The sequence below is a fragment of the Drosophila erecta genome, unplaced genomic scaffold (genome assembly GCF_003286155.1).
Source record: "Drosophila erecta strain 14021-0224.00,06,07 unplaced genomic scaffold, DereRS2 tig00000055-arrow-pilon, whole genome shotgun sequence".
Classification (NCBI taxonomy): Eukaryota; Metazoa; Arthropoda; class Insecta; order Diptera; family Drosophilidae; genus Drosophila; species Drosophila erecta.
Window position 1 is genome coordinate 5,051,613 of NW_020825200.1, and position 17,799 is coordinate 5,069,411.

General features: G+C 43.9%; 3 protein-coding genes across 4 annotated transcripts in view; 1 reads left to right on the plus strand and 2 right to left on the minus strand.

Annotated features, from left to right (window-relative positions):
• The window catches only part of LOC6543419 (neural cell adhesion molecule 2), a 71,999-nt gene extending 66,718 nt beyond the window's left edge, over positions 1-5,281 (minus strand). The window contains exon 1 of the mRNA XM_001968670.3: positions 4,885-5,281. Coding sequence (XP_001968706.1) covers positions 4,885-4,927 — 43 coding nt within the window. The 5' untranslated portion in view covers positions 4,928-5,281. The remainder of the gene's footprint in view (positions 1-4,884) is intronic.
• A 489-nt stretch (positions 5,282-5,770) lies between these two features.
• Positions 5,771-7,778, plus strand: LOC6543475 (U2 small nuclear ribonucleoprotein auxiliary factor 35 kDa subunit-related protein 2). 2 transcript variants are annotated; one of them, XM_001968671.3, is made up of 5 exons: positions 5,771-5,872; positions 5,931-6,749; positions 7,037-7,140; positions 7,261-7,417; positions 7,484-7,778. In XM_001968671.3, the coding sequence occupies exons 1-5, from the start codon at positions 5,859-5,861 to the stop codon at positions 7,761-7,763; spliced, it is 1,374 nt and encodes a 457-aa protein (XP_001968707.2). In that variant the 5' UTR covers positions 5,771-5,858; the 3' UTR covers positions 7,764-7,778. The 2 variants fall into 2 exon arrangements, with proteins under 2 accessions (XP_001968707.2, XP_015015314.1); XM_015159828.2 differs by lacking the exon at positions 7,484-7,778 and having other exon boundaries at positions 7,037-7,169; positions 7,291-7,326.
• LOC6543421 lies at positions 7,779-13,123 on the minus strand. Its single transcript, XM_001968672.3, has 3 exons — positions 12,994-13,123; positions 10,924-11,056; positions 7,779-8,814 (listed from the first exon to the last, which is right to left on the minus strand). The coding sequence occupies exons 2-3, from the start codon at positions 11,054-11,056 to the stop codon at positions 8,252-8,254; spliced, it is 696 nt and encodes a 231-aa protein (XP_001968708.1). The 5' UTR covers positions 12,994-13,123; the 3' UTR covers positions 7,779-8,251.
• Between the last annotated feature and the right edge of the window lie 4,676 nt (positions 13,124-17,799).

The following is a 17,799-nucleotide window of genomic DNA, read 5'->3' on the forward strand; positions in this document are numbered from 1 at the left end:
CATTGGTATTTAAATATTTCCAACGTCGCATAAATAAATCCGTGCTAAGGTAGTTGGCGTATAAAAAAATACAAAAAAATTATTGATAAAAACCAATGTCGAACAGAGTGCCATAAAAAAGCGATTAAATTCCGGATTCCCGGCGAATGCATACGTGGAATGCCCTTGCAAGTGATTTTCCTGTTTATTTATTTGCATTGATTGAAAACACACACAAATCGATTATTATTAACGATTTTTTGCCAATACTTTTTTGCGGCAATGTACATCGATTGTGTTTGGGCAATTCGTTTCAATGGGAGCCATGCATAAACATCAATTAAATTCGCCTGTAAATCGGCGGCATGTGCTTTATGGTAGGTATAAGCCCATATCTTTTAACCATTTAATTAAATGATATTGCAGTGGAACACGCCCCCAGTTGCACAATATCTGCAGTAAATGGTTGCCCACTTTTCACTGTTTTACCACCGTTTTTCAGCTTTACTGACTGCCACCTCATACTACATCTATTGTTTAACTTTGCCGGCGGGGGTCAGAGGTTAATTGATGATAAATTGAAACATCATCATCATCGCCCATCTTGCGGTTGGCTGAGAAGCGAAAAAGAGGCAGGCCGGGCACAATGGCATTTAATTAATGAGCAATTGATTAAATCATAAACAAAAGCAGCGAGACGCGATCCAAATTGAATGCCCAACAAATGTCAAACATTTATCTCCCATGCATTCTCGCATTTTGTCCCGTGGACGAGTGCAATGATTTCTGGACATTTGACTCGGTTCGCTGTAATTGCCACGGCAATTTGTTGGAATTTCCCGCTATGATGCACTCGAATTTGTCAGCCCCAGTTTTCCCCAGTCGACTGAATAATGAATGCCAGCACCGATTTCAGCGGCTACCCTGGTATTTTAAGTGACATTTTTAACGGCAGAGGAGATATTTTTCCACCAAAGGTGGAACCACAAAGAAGCACTTATCTCATGTCGTATTTTTACCACTCTAAAACTAAATAGTTTTGGAGTAATGTATGGTCTGCTTTCGACATTTATATCTTCTGTCGCATAAAACAAAAATGGAAAACAAACAAAGATAATAACTGCCAAGGTTTAAACAAAAACCTATTTTAATTTTTAGCTGTATTTTTAACAAGAAAAGCGCTTTTTTAAAAGCGGAAAAATCGCAATCGTTCCAATTTAAATACCAATTAACTTCAATTTACCGCCCAGAGAAGCCATTTTGAAAAAACACCGACTTTGAATCAGATCCAACACATTTCGGGTGTTAACAAATTGAGTTCGGTTTGTGACCCCGGGGGCAAACTGGCTATTGTAATTATTCACGCCGCGATTCGTGGTAAAAAAGATATGCTCACGTACACACACATATATGTGGAAAATTGGGGGAAATCGTGATGTCAGTGGCACACTGAAATGCAGGACTCGACGCCACCTGACAGCCACTCTACGTGGAGTGCTTGTCGGATTTAAAAATAAAAATATAATAACAAAACGAAAACTTATGGCTTACAGACAGTGACACAAAAAAGAAGACGGCCAAAATCATGCATGCAAAGTGAAGGGGTAAAAGGAAAATGGGGACGTCACGTGGCAGTGGGTGGAAAAGCTGGGCAGGATGACAGGACACTTTTGCCAGTGTCAGTTAAATGGAACACCCGATCCACCAGCCACGCAACAATGGCCAGTTGGGCTGTCGTCCGACTTCCCGCTGGGCGCTGGGCTCCCAAAAACTTAAATGGTGTCAAGGCTGATGAGTTTGTATCGCCCAAGCACCTACACACTCACGGAAAACGAAATTCGGAAAACTTCAGCACAAGTCAAAGTTCGCATGCCCGGCAAAAGTTGAACAAATTCAATAGATAACAATGAAGTGAAAGCAAGTGAGTTGAGACCGTTTTGTGGCTGCCGACGATGGAGTGGGGGCACTGGAAAAAAACGGGGCTATTTCAAGCTCATATATAGAGCTACAATAAATGTGTTGGATGCCAGTTTTGTACATCCATTTTAGACATATAAAATTAGATTTTTAGCATTTCTAAAATGATTGGAAAAATGCTGAGAAGATAGAAAAAGATATAAGCTTACAGTGTAGCACGTTATGAATAATTATTGTGCTCTAAAATCCTTTTAGATTTATTATTAAAAATATATCAAAGAGGAGATACATATTCTTTCCTGTCCACCACTTTTGCCTACCCGAACTCCGTCACAGTCATCACCCTTTTCACGACCCGTTGACAGCGCAAATATGCAAAGTCAAGTGGCAATTTATCATGCTATGCAGTGAAACCGCCCTCCGGGCAGCGCGAGAGTTAAAGGTGGCGGCCCAAACCGCCGCGTGGGGCACTCTGGGGTTAAGTGGCAAACTAAATTGAATCGCCAGCGACGAACCATGCGTGGGCATGTATCTACGCCTACAACTAACACCCCGCGGCCCCAACCCCTCGACGCACTGAAACTGCACATTGGAATGAGAGTGATTTCCATGCGGACTTATATTTGTTCAGATTTTTCGGAAATATTCAAGTTGTAAAGTGGCACGGCACAACTGCCGATAGTAAGAGCGAACGTATATAAGTATATAAGCATGGATTCCGTATTCCAATTTAAGCAATTCTACAACGGATAATATAGTTCAATATTCACTTAGCCCACGAGACAGTGGCCATAAATTGCCAGCCCGCGAAATTAGATAATTGTTGTAAATTCACCGGCATTATCTAGAGCAGGTCTAGTGTCCACAGCAATGTTTACGGTTCGCTTTGCATTAAAATCGATGCGACGCTGACCTTTCCCTCAATTAAAAGCGCACACCCAACGAGGAGGGCGAGGATGGCACACAGTGCCGGTCGAAAGTAATGGGACACTTTTCCACTGGGGGCGTTGCTGTCGACACTTTACCTCATTAGCGGCAGCATCGGCCGGTTGTATAATTAATGACTGCCTCCGCTGCAGGCTTCGTATTGATTTTAATTTGTGAAATTTACTGGGTAAATATGATAAATTCGAGATGAAAAGTGGGCTTTCTGCGCGAGATGGGTGAACAGCGCTTAGCAAAGTAATTAACCAGCACGATTTGGCACCGACTGCCTGCCAGCTCGGTCATCCTCAAAGCCAGTTGGTCAGATCGAGCCAGTTGGTCACTTGACAATCCGAAACCCCAGCCCCACCGAAGTCCGGAGGCGGAAGTGCTCGAGGCAACCGCAGAACAACTCCACTCCATCCACCGACCTCAGGCGTCTCCGGAAATTCACCCTGCCGTTGACAAGCCTCAAGAGATCCAACCAAAGACACTCGTCCCAGTCAGTAAGTGACCGCAGCAACAGAAACAGCAACTGGGGGGCACTGGGAATATGGCGATGTGTCGGTTTCTGGGACGGCGAATGCAACGGAAGGATGCGATGGGCTGCGATGACACTGGCGGCGAAAGGCGGAGTAATATGCGTAATTAAACAAAACCGCAAGTGGGACAGAGCAGCAGCAATAAACGGAGTCGGGCGCAAAAAGGATCCAGTTACCAGGGATAAAAGCAAGTGCAGATGCAGTGCATTTACTCGAGAGATGGTCAAAGTGACTGGATTCAACCAGACGAAGTCGGGACTCTCTAACTTGGCACTTGCACTTGCCTGGAATAAGCAAACTTTCCTAACAAAAATTACAGAAGTAATACCTAGCAAATAATATAAGCCCTATATTGCTTCATGAAAATAGATTTTGTGAGCTCATGAAAAGCACATTAATCATGTGTGCACTCCTCACGTAAATAAAATCTTTGACACTTTACTGCGTGACAAGAGGCGAGAGAAAATGTTGATACCCTTCGGCGAGAATGACAGCAGGCTTAAATGAAATATTTGCGAGGACGCAGGACAAACTGGGTGAAGTGCGGGCCAAAAGGACGAAAGAAATCAAAGAAAGTCGAGCGGCGAGGAGCCAAAAACGCAGCGCCACATAAATGTGGAGCATGCAGATTGAAGTGTCGTCCGGAGACGAGGAGCATGGCAAATGGGAAAACGGGAAAACGGCAAAATGGCAAAATGGTCCCATGGAAAATCAGAGGCATGTGGCAGGCCATGGAACTGCCATTCAAGTGCGACTTAACACCAAACTCAGACAGCTTTTAGGCAGTGGAAATTGATCGAAAGACTAAGAGCAAACATCGTTGACTGACATCGACTTCAAAAAATACAACGGAAAAACAGTGCAAAAGAGCTGCACAGCTGCGAGATAGAGATACTTTCGCAGTATCTTCCAGATACTTCAGCAAAATGTGCAACAATGTGCCAGCATCGATTTTCTATTAGCCACGAGACACTTGAGCCAGAAAACCAAATACAGAAGGCAAATATTGATAAATACGTAACGGCACGACGACGAGGAAGCCGAAAAGCCACAACAACCACATTATGAATAGTACTAATGCTCGTAACTGTCCGTCGACCGGCCAAGAACATAATAAACGCCGTCCATGAGACCGAAAATAAAACGCAGAACGTAACTCGGAAGAGGTCGCCACATCCTCATCCCCCTTCCCATTCCCATTCCCATCCCAATCCCCTCCAGAAGACCGATGACCACCTCAGCCAATGTCACACTGCAGCGATGAATGGGCTCAAAACCTTTGTTAAACAAAATTGAATGCCTACAAAAGGGCGGTGTACACAAAAAAGGTCTGAGTACAGATCAAATAATAGTATATTTCTTATTTCAATATATATTATAAATATTATATATCATAACATATTTTTGCAACATTTTCTATGCCTAAGCGGTTAACATTTATGTAAATACATCAGTTAAATAGCTAAAATTCATCCATGTAGGTAACATATCCCCTATTTTTCGGAGTGTGCGAACCACTCACCTGTTAGGGCTGCCAAATTCAAAATAAATCCAATTAGCCGCATTGCGATTATGAATCTCAGTTGTTACTACACGAAAATGTGAGTGCGTTTGCTGAAGTCCCTGCGACCTGATTACGCGTTCAAAGTGCCAGCGGCGCGAATTATTTCATTAAACTAATTTCAAATTGTGCCGCGAGAATTCACATCAATTGTTTTGACTTAGTTCTGCACGCTCAGATGTTTTTGCCTGAGCCAAGCACGGCGATCCGTCGCTGAAGCCGGGAGTCCAAATTCCGGACTTCGGATTTCGGATCCGAGCGGAATAGAGCAAGGAGAGAAAGCCAGGAGAAAGGCTTTCTCTGGCGACACGAAGTTTGGTGAACGTGAACCGACGCGCACGAATTTTACTTTATCACTGAATTTGATTTTTTTTCGCATCTTCGGCAATCGCCAGACACATGTGTCTGGCAACATTGCCCAAAAGGGGCATTTTCGAACTCGAAAACTCCTGCTTCGAAAGAAGGGGGAACGCGAAAAAGCTGCGATTGTAGCCAAGCAAGTGCTGTACCAAGCAGAAATTAGACGTCTAACAGCTAAGAAAAGCTATATTAAAAGCTTTTCAAAACAGTGCTATAGATATCCTATAATATAATTTATAGTGCTATAAAGCAAAGGTATTTTAATTTTTATCGCGAAAACGAAACTTGGTGTTATATTAGTCTGTTATTATTCTGTAACAATTAAAAATTATCATTACTGTACAACTTCTGTAAACTTTTTTTTACTTATTTTTAAGATAGCTATATGGAATAATGCAAAAAATATGTAATATATTAATGCAAAATATATTATTTTAAATGTTATTAGCTCTTCTGACATACAGTAGTTTTTAGTATTTTTCTTCAACCATGTCCGTGTTACCGGTACTAATCAGCTGTGTACTCACAAATGCGTTTCAGCTGCTCATCGAAATTCAATGTTTTGATTTTGCGAAATGCCGCAAAAAAGGTAAGAAACTATAATTTGTTTGACTAAAATGCAAAACTAATGTTTTTCAATGACAAAGGGCACGAAGGAAGTTGACCAAGAAGCAGCAGAGGAAGCGGCGTCGTCAAAAACATGCCAAAGAACGTGACAAACGGGAGGAAGAGGCGGAGCACCTGAGACTTTTGCAGCCGGAGTACCAGAAATGGTTGCAAGAACAGCAGGAAATGCAGGAGTTCCAACGGCTGGCCGACGAGCGGGAGCACCAGGTGGCGGAGGATTCCTGGCTGCGACGCGAAGCCACAGCGCAGCAGCAGTTCCGAATCGACGAGGCCAAGAAGCGCCAGGAGCAGGAGGAAGTGGAGCGTCTGCAGCAGCAGCAGGCGAAAGAGCGGGCGGAAAGGGAGGAGATCCTGAGAAGGCAGCGCGAGGAGGAGACACGAAAAGCCGCCAAGGCTGCCGCCGAGTTCGATGCCATGATGGAGAGCATGGACGAGTATCTGAGCAACCCGCGCATGGAGAAGCCGCCCAGTCAACTGCTGCGGGTGATGGAGACGCATCCGGAGGAACGAGCCTGCGAGTTCTTTAGCCGCACAAACTGCTGCCGCTACGGTCACGCCTGCACCTTCAACCACCGCCGTCCCATGCTGGCAAGGATCCTCCTCATCCGGCACTTCTTCAACCATTCCATGCTGCAGGAGCGACGGCCGCACAAGGAGTACGCCTCGGCGGAGGAACATCTGGAATTGACCGAACAGGATCTGCGCCACGACTACGATGAGTTCTTCAACGATGCCGTCGAGGAACTGAGAAAGTTCGGCACCATCGTCAACTTCCGCACTGTGCGCAATACGGTGGAGCACCTCAGGGGTCACGTCTTTGTGGAGTACACAAACGAACGGTTTGTCTGAGAGTATTAGTTTTCATTATTATTAAATTTAATTCACATTGTTCATATTCAAATGAAGCCTATTTCCCAGCATTTTCATGTAAAAGTAATTTCATATAAATCACAATTTTAATTTATACCTGTTCTCTCAACAATTTATATATATTGTATTGCCTCTGAGCTCACTTATTTATATTTGTATAGTTGTGAATACTTTCGTAGTTAAATAATGTCAAGAGTTTATAAGCTGATTAGGAGCATTTTCATAGTTCACGACAAAGCTCACCTTATCATTTCAGCTCCGCTCTTCGCGCCTTTACCAATCTTCAAGGTCGCTACTACGCCTCCAAGAAACTGAACGTGGAGTTCTCCAATCTGAAGACCTGGCGCGGCGCAGTCTGCGGTACGTGAACTGCATGCCAAGAAGAAGCCGTATCCTTTAACAAACCAAAACTCAGTTAGACTAAGCCCATGCATATATTTTAATACCATTTTCTTTGACACAATCTGTGGCTTCTTAAAGGTTTGTCCTTAACACGTAAATGTCCCAAAGGTAACGGCTGCGGATATCTGCACCTGTTTGGCAATCCAAACAACCTGTACAACACGGAACTGGAGTACACCACCGGTCCCCGCAGCCAGCGACGCTCTAGCCAAACTCCAACGGCCAAGACTCCCAGGTGGATTAAAATATAATATTGGTTTAATTTCGGCAAACTATTTTACTAACCTCCCCATCTCTTCAGTTGGGATGGGCACAACCAGCACGGCAGGAACTGGCGCTGGTCAGAAAGCCCTGAGGTGGAGCTGGAAAATTCCAAGGACTTGGGCAACAGAGGTCAGGATCTCAAGCACACCCATCAGCGGGGTCATCATTCCAGGTCAAGCAGTGACCGGAGCTCAGTGCGCTCTAAACGAGAACACAGCTCCTCGGGATCATCACATGACGATCGTAGATCAAAGAGACATCATCAGCACAGGAGGAAATCCACAACACCGGATCATCAGCACAAGCATCGCCAATAAAAACGAAAGTATTAATTCAAGTTTTTTATGGGATCTTTACAAAATTTTATTCAATCTCTTTGTGGACAAAACATGAGTGTCTCAAACAAAATACTAAAGAGATTCCGAATTTCTTGCTTGAATGATAGACAGAGGGTCAGAGAGAAACACTTGCAATTTAGGATTGCTTATAAATATTTAAGGTGCGATCTGAAAACGACTCAATTGATTACAACGGAATGGAATTCTACGCGTAAAATTGGCAGTTTTGAGGGGAGAAAGGTAAAGTGGGACTAAGTGCTTGGTGCTGGGTGCTAAGGTGTGATGACAGTACAGTATCGTGGGTGGTGGGGTAGGATCGGAAATTATAAATTCTAAAGTCTATTTGTCTTGCTTTCTTCCGTTTTCGTCGTACACATACAAACAAAAATTATACAAAAACTCGTTTAAGGAATATTATAATAAGTAGCTTTAAAATTAGGCAAACAGCGAACGCCCAGCGAGCCGCCCTATAGACGGATTCCGGGATTCGTGGCCGCCACATAGCGCAGCAGCTCCTCGTTGTCCTCGCAGATGACGGGCTTCTCGTGGTAGCAGGCCACGTCGTGCCAGGCGATGCCATCGTTGTACACGTTGTTCAGCACGGAGAGGCACTGCTCCTTGGTCTGGTTGATGTCGTACTCGGCGTTGTCCGGCTGCGGGCGCTTCTTGTGGCCAGTCTGCGACCAGGGATTGTAGCCCCAGCCCTGTGGGATGCGGTTGGTGGCCTGGATCTTCTCGCGGGTTGCGGACCAGAACCATCCGTAGACGGTCTTGGGCTCCAGATCCGGACGGTTCTCGCAGCCAGCAAAGTCACAGATACGTCCGGCCGTCCAGATGTACGGCACATCGTTCTGCTGGATGACGCGGAAGATCAGGTTGTTCTTCTCTTGGGTCTCCAGGGCGACCAGGTCCATGCAGTACTCGCGGCACAGATTGCGGCCATCCAGCCAGTCTACCTTCTTGTTGGCCAGGGCGGGCACGTGGGTGGTTAGGAACATGTTTTTGCCGCGGTAGGAGAACTCCTTGGGACCTGCGGGTCAGCAAAGAGAAAGTCGGTCAGCGGGAAGTGTTTTCGCGTATGCACTGGGAAAATCGTGGGGGCATGTAATGTAATCTGTGCTTGGAGATCTCAAATTCTTTTTTAAATCCTTTCAGCAAATGCAAAGCTTACATAGCTTTCCAAAAGACTTATAAAATAATTGAACAGCCTTGTTTGAAATAGTTTAAGCTTTGCAATTCAAACTCAGATGCTTTCCTACTGATTATCGGACTTTTTTCCGTGTGGGTGTGGCATGTGGCAACCGGTTTTCCGCGCCGCTGCAGCCTCATCTTCATCACCAACTGAAGTCGGAGGCGCAGTGCAATGTCTCGGAGCCTGCCCCATCATGGGCAAACGAAACCGAAAGCAGTAGCGCCGAAAATAAAGAGATGTATATGCCATTGGATGTACATAGCTGCCCCGGGCCTTACACAACTTCCCCGGTGGCGGCGGCGTGTTACGCAATCCGCGCGGAATTTATGCAGCATGCTTCTTTTTGCGCCTGCCGCCGCTTTCCTTTTGTCTTGGGTGTCAAAAGGTTTTCAGCTTCTCTGTGTGTTTGCTCTTTAGCTTATTTTTTCGTTTGTCCGCCGAGGAACAATGGGAACCCCCGCCTGACACTCCATCCTCGAACTTGTTTCGCCTGAGCGAGCTGCCAACTGCCAACTACCAACCATTACTTCGATTTGATTAGCTGCCTCTTTGGAAGTCTTCGCAATGTGCGATATGTCCGCCCCTCAGACGCGCCCCGAAAAGCTGACAAATATACCCGCCTGTTGCCACAGTTGGCACGCGTCATTAGGCGCGCTTTAAGCCACTTTTGCAACTGCCCCCTGCCACGCCCACCCCGGCATGGCCAACACTTCGCGTGAAATCAGCTTAAGTCCAACACATAATGGCCTTATTGGCCATTGTTTGCATATTATTATTTATTTTGCTGCCGCTTCGTCTGCCACTTGCCATTTCCTCACATTTCTGGGCCTTTTGTGTGCGGGTCAAGGCGATAATGTGGCTAATACTCATCTTGGCTGTATATTTTCCTAGTCGGAAACTTGCGTAATAGTCCCGGTGGCGATGCATTTTTTCGATTGGCATCTTTCAACAGTGACTTAGAAAAACCAAAACGTTTTCGAATCTTAATTATCGGGCGAATGCACGCCTGAGAGAGTTGTCTACAAAAGGCAATTAAGTGGAATTGTTAATCAGGTGATTTAACTATTAGGAGGCAGACCTAAAAACCTGCGCTTGTATAACTGGAATTTTCTAAGAGATGAAAGATCTAAATCGCTGCCAACGGCACTGGCTCACCAAAACTGGATATGCAACTCCGGTGACGCCCCAAAATTAAGTTGCATGTTTAACGGCTTTGGCTAAGTCTCGCTGTGTGTTTGCCTGTGTATGTTAGCCATAAGCTTGTAAGTGTGTGGCGGTGTGAGTTAGGGTTTGTCTAATTAGCAATAACTGCAAAGTGTTCATTAGTGTACCGGATATGCAGCGATGATGCTATTGTTCAGGCGTCTCACCCATTTCAGCCCGATCTCTGAGCCCTGATGCAATGCTCGTAATCTCAGGCGATGACTGGCAGCGCCATTCGTTCGTAGAATAAATGAGGAAAACCCACTTCAACTGAACTATTTGCTTGTTAACCCCCTTGGATTTGAGTAATTATGAGCTTAAGGTGCAGAGGAAATCAATTAATTTGTCGGCCTACAATGTAAGAAGTGGCTGAAATCCCATTAACACACTTATTTTACAAATATTTTATTTAACACAATTGGTGTTAGGTTATTTTCCACATTTTCCGTTTTAAGCCACATATTTTGGCCTATCAAATGGAATTTGTTTACGAAAAAGGCGGGCAAAGAAAGTGAGTTTATAAGCCACCATAAACCTGGCTCACACGTCGACGACCTCGGCTGTTGTGGTTACACCCACACCCACACCCACAGCCACACGTCGCATTGCCAAACAATTTCAAGTGCAAACTTGGCAATCAAAGCCGCTTAATATTCTCGCCGCGTTCGTCACTTTTACTTTTCGCCATGGTGGGAATGGTTTGGAGACATTGTATGATGGTCTATGATGATGGGGTATACTTACGGCTAGCGCACTTGGCGGGCACGGGCAGTGAGAGGAAGCGACCCGGCTTGGTCGCTGTGGTCGTGGTGGTTCTGGCCGCATGGCTGCAGGCCATCACCACGCAGAAAGTCGCTATTGCCAGGGTGACTTTCATCTGGAAGCCAAAAAGAGAAGAGGTTAACATGAGCCAAAATATTGGTAAGACAAAGTGCCAGGCAATCTGCGATTTGGCAAGTAACTGGTACTGGTACACGGCTACAGTTATAGATATGCAAATTGTTAACACGTTGTCATTAACATAAATTTGTACACGATTATCGAGCGATAACGACGCCGCGCCCTTTTGTTCGCCGCCTCAGCCCATATTGCGTATACGCAATTTCGTATAAATTTCCAGCTCGCTGGTCGATCCGATCCGATCGATCCGAAGATGTAAGCTGCTGGTCGAGATCGCTTTTTTATGTCAAGGATGCGCAACCGGTTGCCCCCGGCGGCCACTGACACAGTGCCACAGTGACTACCAAACGCCATCGACCGCCGACCGCCGGCCGCCGAACAGCGACCATCGACGATCGACGACACTTGAGACTTTATTATTTTCATTTTCATTTTTATTGTGGCGCAGCGCAGCGGCAACGTGATCAGCATCAGCATCAACATCAATATCGGCGTCAGCACATCACATTATTCATAAATACAAATGTATTTAGCATCTGCAACGGCGGCAAGCATGTTGATTACACAAGCAGCAGCAGTGGGGCTGACCTTAACTGGTTTTATTGACTTTTTATTTTCTATTTTTTTTTCTTTACTTTTTTGAGACGCTGCGTGTCTTCGGCTAGAACCTTCCACGTCGGCTAGCATTTCAATTTGAATTAAAGCCCGTTTTCGACTCGTTTCTTCCTCCTTATGCTAATGCAATTCGCAACGGATCGGTTAGACCGGGGCTCAATGTCCGCGCAGCTGGAAATTGTTGCATATTAATTGGATTTGATCTGGGTGGCGATTGCGTGTCTGTGTGGCTTAACGCCAGTACTTATTTGATCGCCTGCTGTCCGCTGATTTGGCAATTATATTGATCATTAACGACTGGGCGCTTATCAGCGGTCAGCGCCTAATTTGGTAACAATACATAATGAAAATTGGATTTCGTATTGATTTCATTTTCGACAGCGACATTTCCAAAGTGAAGAGTTCATTGGGAAATATGTGTGTTTTTGTGGGGCTACTTTTTGATGTTTATTTATTTGTCTTATATGTTTGTTCATTTGTTGCGTTTTGTAACTTGTCCATCAGCGCTTTGTCCATTTCTTGTTTCATGCATGTTAATCAATCAGCCGACGAGCTGATGAGGCATTTAATTATACTCCTACAGAGAGCTCAGTGCCCTTTACTGCCAGTGGGCAAATTACATGCCAAGTGGGCTTTGTGCATTATCGAGTGTTTCTCTTTTTGGGTTTTTCTTCGTGGGGTTATGGGTGATGGAAATTTTATGTGCACCATTACGCAAACTATATGTTCGGTGGAAATACGTTTAACTAATAATTTTGTCTTTAATTTATAACTCAAATTTTTGGTCTCTCATGTAAATTTTTGTCTCTCATGTAAATTTATGGTACAATAGACTTAGGCAACGAACTTTTTCAAAGTGGCAAACAAAAGTCAGCAAACTTAATCAGTAAAGGTTCCTAAACGAATGACTTAGACAGCAAACCTTTCTAAGTTCTCAAGCGACAGACTTAGGAAGCGAACTTTTTTCAGTCAGCGGTCTCAAACGAAAGACTTGGGCAACGAACTCGTTTCCCAAAGCGCCTCCACTAGCTTTAGTTCTCATTCATTCAGGTCTTGCAAGTTCTGAGCGGGGTGTTTTTTATATTTTTCAGTTGGATTTCGGATGTTTCAGGTTTCCATATCCTTGAACAGCTCACAGCACTCAATTTTTGTACAAATTATGGTTGGTTTGATCTTTTTTGAACACAATATGACTTTGCACTTTGGTTAGTCCTTCGATTGTCCGCACACACACATATCGTATATGGCATATTAATACAGCACAGTTTATATCCTTGGACGCGGAGGGCTGCTGCTTACCTTTGCTTGCTATTTGGAATAACACTGCACAGCACGTTTTCTATACTGTAGTCGCCGAATTGTCCAAGCAGACAACCAGACGAGACCAGACGCAAACGAAAACAAAAGTCAATTGGCAGCAGCAAACTGTTTTATAGTCGAAGCCGCGCTGGCTGCCCACCAACAACATCTCGTGCAGCTTTGAAAAGCTGCGACGGCGACGCCAACGGCGGCGGTGAAGCTGACCGCAGCTTCTGCTGCAGCGAAGCTTTGGCAGCAGCAAAAGGCAGCCATATAGACATATAGCCATACAGCCATATAGCAATATAGCCATATAACAGCAAAATCCAAAAACAACGAGATGAGCTGCTCAGAACATCTTTAGACAACGACAACTTTTGTCTATAAATATGTATGTTAATTTTTTGTTCAGCCTTTTTTCCACTCGTCTTATTTATTTAGTTTTTATTTAAAGCATCTTCTCGATCTATTGTTCGGTCTAAAACTGTAGTTTGATAATTTTTATAGCCGCAGATCCATTAAGTAGCTGTTGTTCGAGTGCCAGGCACTAGAAACTTGAGCTTGACTGAGATAGAGATTTCGACCGTGTGTTTGTGTTTTGTTTCGAAATGTATTTATGCAAACACTCTTGGAACCGCCGCGCTGGCATCCATCTCCCTGACCAGCTTCATATATCAACTTTTGATGGAGTGTTTGTCTTCTTTTTTAGGCCTTGATCTTGAAAAGCCTTTCGAAATGCCATTTAAGATCGCTGATGATTTGGCTTCCGCGCTCGGCCCCACGCACGCGTCGAAAAATTAAATACAAAAGCGGTTCGATGGGTTTCTTTGGGCATTTACAAACTCGGTTTCTGTTTCTGTTTCGGTTTCTGTGCTTTAATTGCCATGTGAATGAACTGGCGGGGAAAGGATCGTCTACGGGCCATCAGCATACCCCCCAAAAAAAAAACAAAAAATCGCTCGGGAGTGCTTGGCGGTGCCAGCCGGATCTGAGATTGTTCTTAAAAAGCTTTATGTTTGCTTTTTATTTTCGCTCATAAATATGCAAATTGATCGCTTGATTATGTAATTTATTTAGTGTGATTTTGCCAGTGAATCCCCCGCACCGCCCCGCTATTTGTATACAAAAGCAAATCTGTTGCAATGCGTCAGTGAACATTTTAAGTTGGGGGGCAGGTTCAAGTCGCTAATCCTGTTTAATTGTCATCATCAACTTGACATTTTGACTGGATTTGAACCCGTGACTCTTGAATAGCGCCAATGTTCACCTGCCCGCTCTTTGACTCTTTTTCAGTTTTTTTTTATTATTTTATCTTACGATTTCCTTTTTTTTTTTGTTTGTCACATTTCTGTCGCCTGCTAATTGACCATGAAGATGCGTTTGTTGGGTGGCACTTTTGTTTGTCATTTAGAGCTGGCTCTAATAGCGAACTAATTTTGAAAGCGGATTCGAATGCGCTAGCGCTCGCCAAAGGCGTGGCCGAGCTCCACTTCCCGCCTCTGTTTAGCCGCATGGGGTCTTCCCCCCGACTGCCCATCTCTTGCATATTTTAATTAGCCTTATTAATAGAGCCGCAGTCACTTGCCTTGGGGCGCCATGTGCCAAAGGTTTGGACCCGAAGAGCCGTGAATTGTGTTGGGCCAACACATTAACACCAGCATCAAATTAATTACACATTTAGCTGGCGAGTGCTAAGTTCAAAATTGCAAAAAAAAAATGTAAAAAGTACCCGACCGATTGGGAAACTTTAAGTTGATGATCTGGCACGAAGGTTGTCCGCGGAGATCAAGGATGTGCTGATTAAGGAAGTGCAGAGGGCATTTCCACGAAGCTCTCGGAGATCAAAATTGCCTCTATAACAGGTAAAACGTTGAGTCACACGGTCTCGGACTTGAAATGCTGTTTAATTAGTTTTATGACTGTCTAAAACAGCGATGTCTCCAAAGAAATATTTAAAGCCATTTATGTCATGTGGCTTGTGGCCAATTAATATAATGCATAGTAGTGGCAGTTATGTGTTAGAGATGCTATCGAGTCAAATTTATTGTTTATTTATTTCAGTATTAAGTATTATTAATCCAGCTTATGTCAACATAATTATCCTTTGCTTATAAACATTCAAAATACGTTTCCTACTCAAGTTATTCATTTGTAAATATACCAGGATACAACAACAATGAACACCTTTTTGTTCGATATTTTAGACAATTCTGTGATGCTCTCGACGCTTCTTGCTGCTTGCAACATCCGCAGTTAATGTCTTTTGTAATTTTTTCACATGCTGCATCCGCTGTGTCGATGATCTTGTTTCCTTTCCACTTGTTGCACATTTTCGCCCTTGAATCTTGTTTTGATTTCGGGTTTTTGCCTGAGTTTCCTGCACTTCCTGCGGCTAGCCTTGTAGAGTTCAAAAACCGCATCGGCATCGCCAGTCATAAGAAGCTGTTCTGCGTAAATGGTCCTAGTCATGCAAAACTCAAACGATGATCGCTAGTAACGCATATTACTAATACGCAGCGTGAGCCCTTCGATCAGTTTGACAGTTTTATGCGAGGTACGACCTTCGGTGGGTGAGCTGAAACATAAAACCTTTTGCAACTACAATAGGCATTCGAGTGGCTATCGCTGGTGGGCAGATGTTGCCAGCTATCTGGATTTCCATAATCTTTAGCAAAACATCCAAAGATGTTCGGCCAAATCAAAATAAGAAATACACAAAGCCAGACTCCAAACAAGATCGGATTGCTTTGAGCACGGAAGCACCCGTCGACAGTTCGAGCAAATCTCAATCTAAATCTGAAGCAGATTCAGCGCACCACCTTCCGCTTCAAAGGAAATAAATAATAAAAATTGGAAAAAGGAAAAAAATACACAATCAAGATGCAAATTGTTGGAACAACAATGGCACAGCCAACTGAAATAGCGAACAAAAATAATCAATCTACTTAAACAAACAGCCACAAAGAATGGCCAGCTTGTGACCTTAGCTTGGATTTTGGGATTTGATTGGACGGCTTTAAGATTGAACTTTAGCTTGGTTAAAATTTTCCTGCGGTTTTTTTGATTGGCCATATAGAATTTCTATCATTAACATTGGGGCATCAAGCAACTCGTCTGGGGAATGCGTGAAGGTTGCCGGGCGTAATTGCAACTTGTTTTTACGGCCAAGAAGCTTGGCCGCGGCAAATTGAACAACAATCAAAAAACAAAAAAAAGATTGAAAAACGAATACTTTTTAAATGGTTTTGCCCGATCGGCAGATGAGAAATGTTGCCAAATTTGACCCCAAGAGGCTGACGCTTGTTCATTTACACATTAGTTGAAATTTAAATGCTGAGCTTGCGTTGGCTGTTTTGGCCGAGTGTGGGGCTTTTGTCGCACCACACGAAAAGTGATTGGCAACAAATTAATCAAGACCTTGCCGGCTCTCGATCCAACTTCAAACTTCAGCAGCAGCAGCGGCATCAGCATTTCCAGCAGTCATGAAATGAAACCTTTTATTCAGGCGCTAAGTGTGAAACTAAGAAGAAGAACTCGTAGATCATATGCCCCATACCCAAAAGTATAGATTACGCAATGAGCGAATCATAAAAAAAAATATCAAAATGATTGATGTCTGCAATTTAGCGCATCTGTGTAAAATGTGAAGACGAAAAACGGGCTGTTCGTTGTGACACAAAAGAATTAAGTGCCCGGGCGCATTTTAAATTCGTCACGGAAAACGTGACAAAAATTTTCCATATGCGAAAAAAAATCCGACAAAAATTTAGGAGCACCGGCAAACAAACGAAACGAAACGAAACGAAGAGATGATTGCGAAAATGCACAGAGCACAGTACAGCAAACTTTGACACACATTTCGCACACAGGCCATCAAGAATCTTCGTATGAATGGGTCTCCGGCCACGGCCCCGCCCCCATAGGCCCTCCCGCCCACATATATCTAGTTATATTAAATACTGCTGCTGCTGCTGCTGTTGTTGCTGCCGCCAAGACAATGCAACATAAACAACAACCAGCGGGCTAATTGCACAAGAGGCAGACAGACTCTTGCATTGGTTCGTTTAGAATCGCCATTTGCCTAATCAGCGCCATAAATCTGACAAATTATATAAACGCTAAAAAGAGGGTGTGTGCGGAATTGTGCACCGTAGTCACAGTCAGCCCAGACAATCAGGGGCAGATGCGGATGTCTGATTCCATAGAATTTCCATTTCCACCCCTTATCCCAGCCCATTCCATCCGAACATCCATCCATCCAGCAACCCATCGGCTGAATATGCAATGGCAATCGCTCAGCTTTGCATAATTTGTGTGTGTGTTTTACATTCAGCTTTTCATATTTTTTCTTGCTGTAATTTTTACATCATCATCCACCTATCCGATTCAACCACACTCGAAAAAGTGGTAGACTTAACGAAAAGCGGCTTGAACATTTTTAAAAATTCTCACTTTATGTATGCCAGTATACTTATGAAAACCATGTTTCAAAGAGAGAATTTTTGCGAGTGCATCAATCGTCGTGGAGGAAGTTGCATATTTATAAGGCAAAAGTTAATTTTTGTTTGCCAGGCGGGGTGTCATGCTTATGAAATCAATTGAACATATGTTTCGAGCGGCCAGCGCATGCTGCAGTCATAAATCAGAAGCGCTTAGTCAGACAGTTTTCCGCAGGTTGGCCGCTGAAACAGATGAGAACCGCCAAAACAAAAGACTTAGGCAACAAACGCGAACTTTTCTCTACAACATTTAAATTGGATTATTTTGCTGCGCCATTGTGATTATTTTATGATATGTTATTTTATG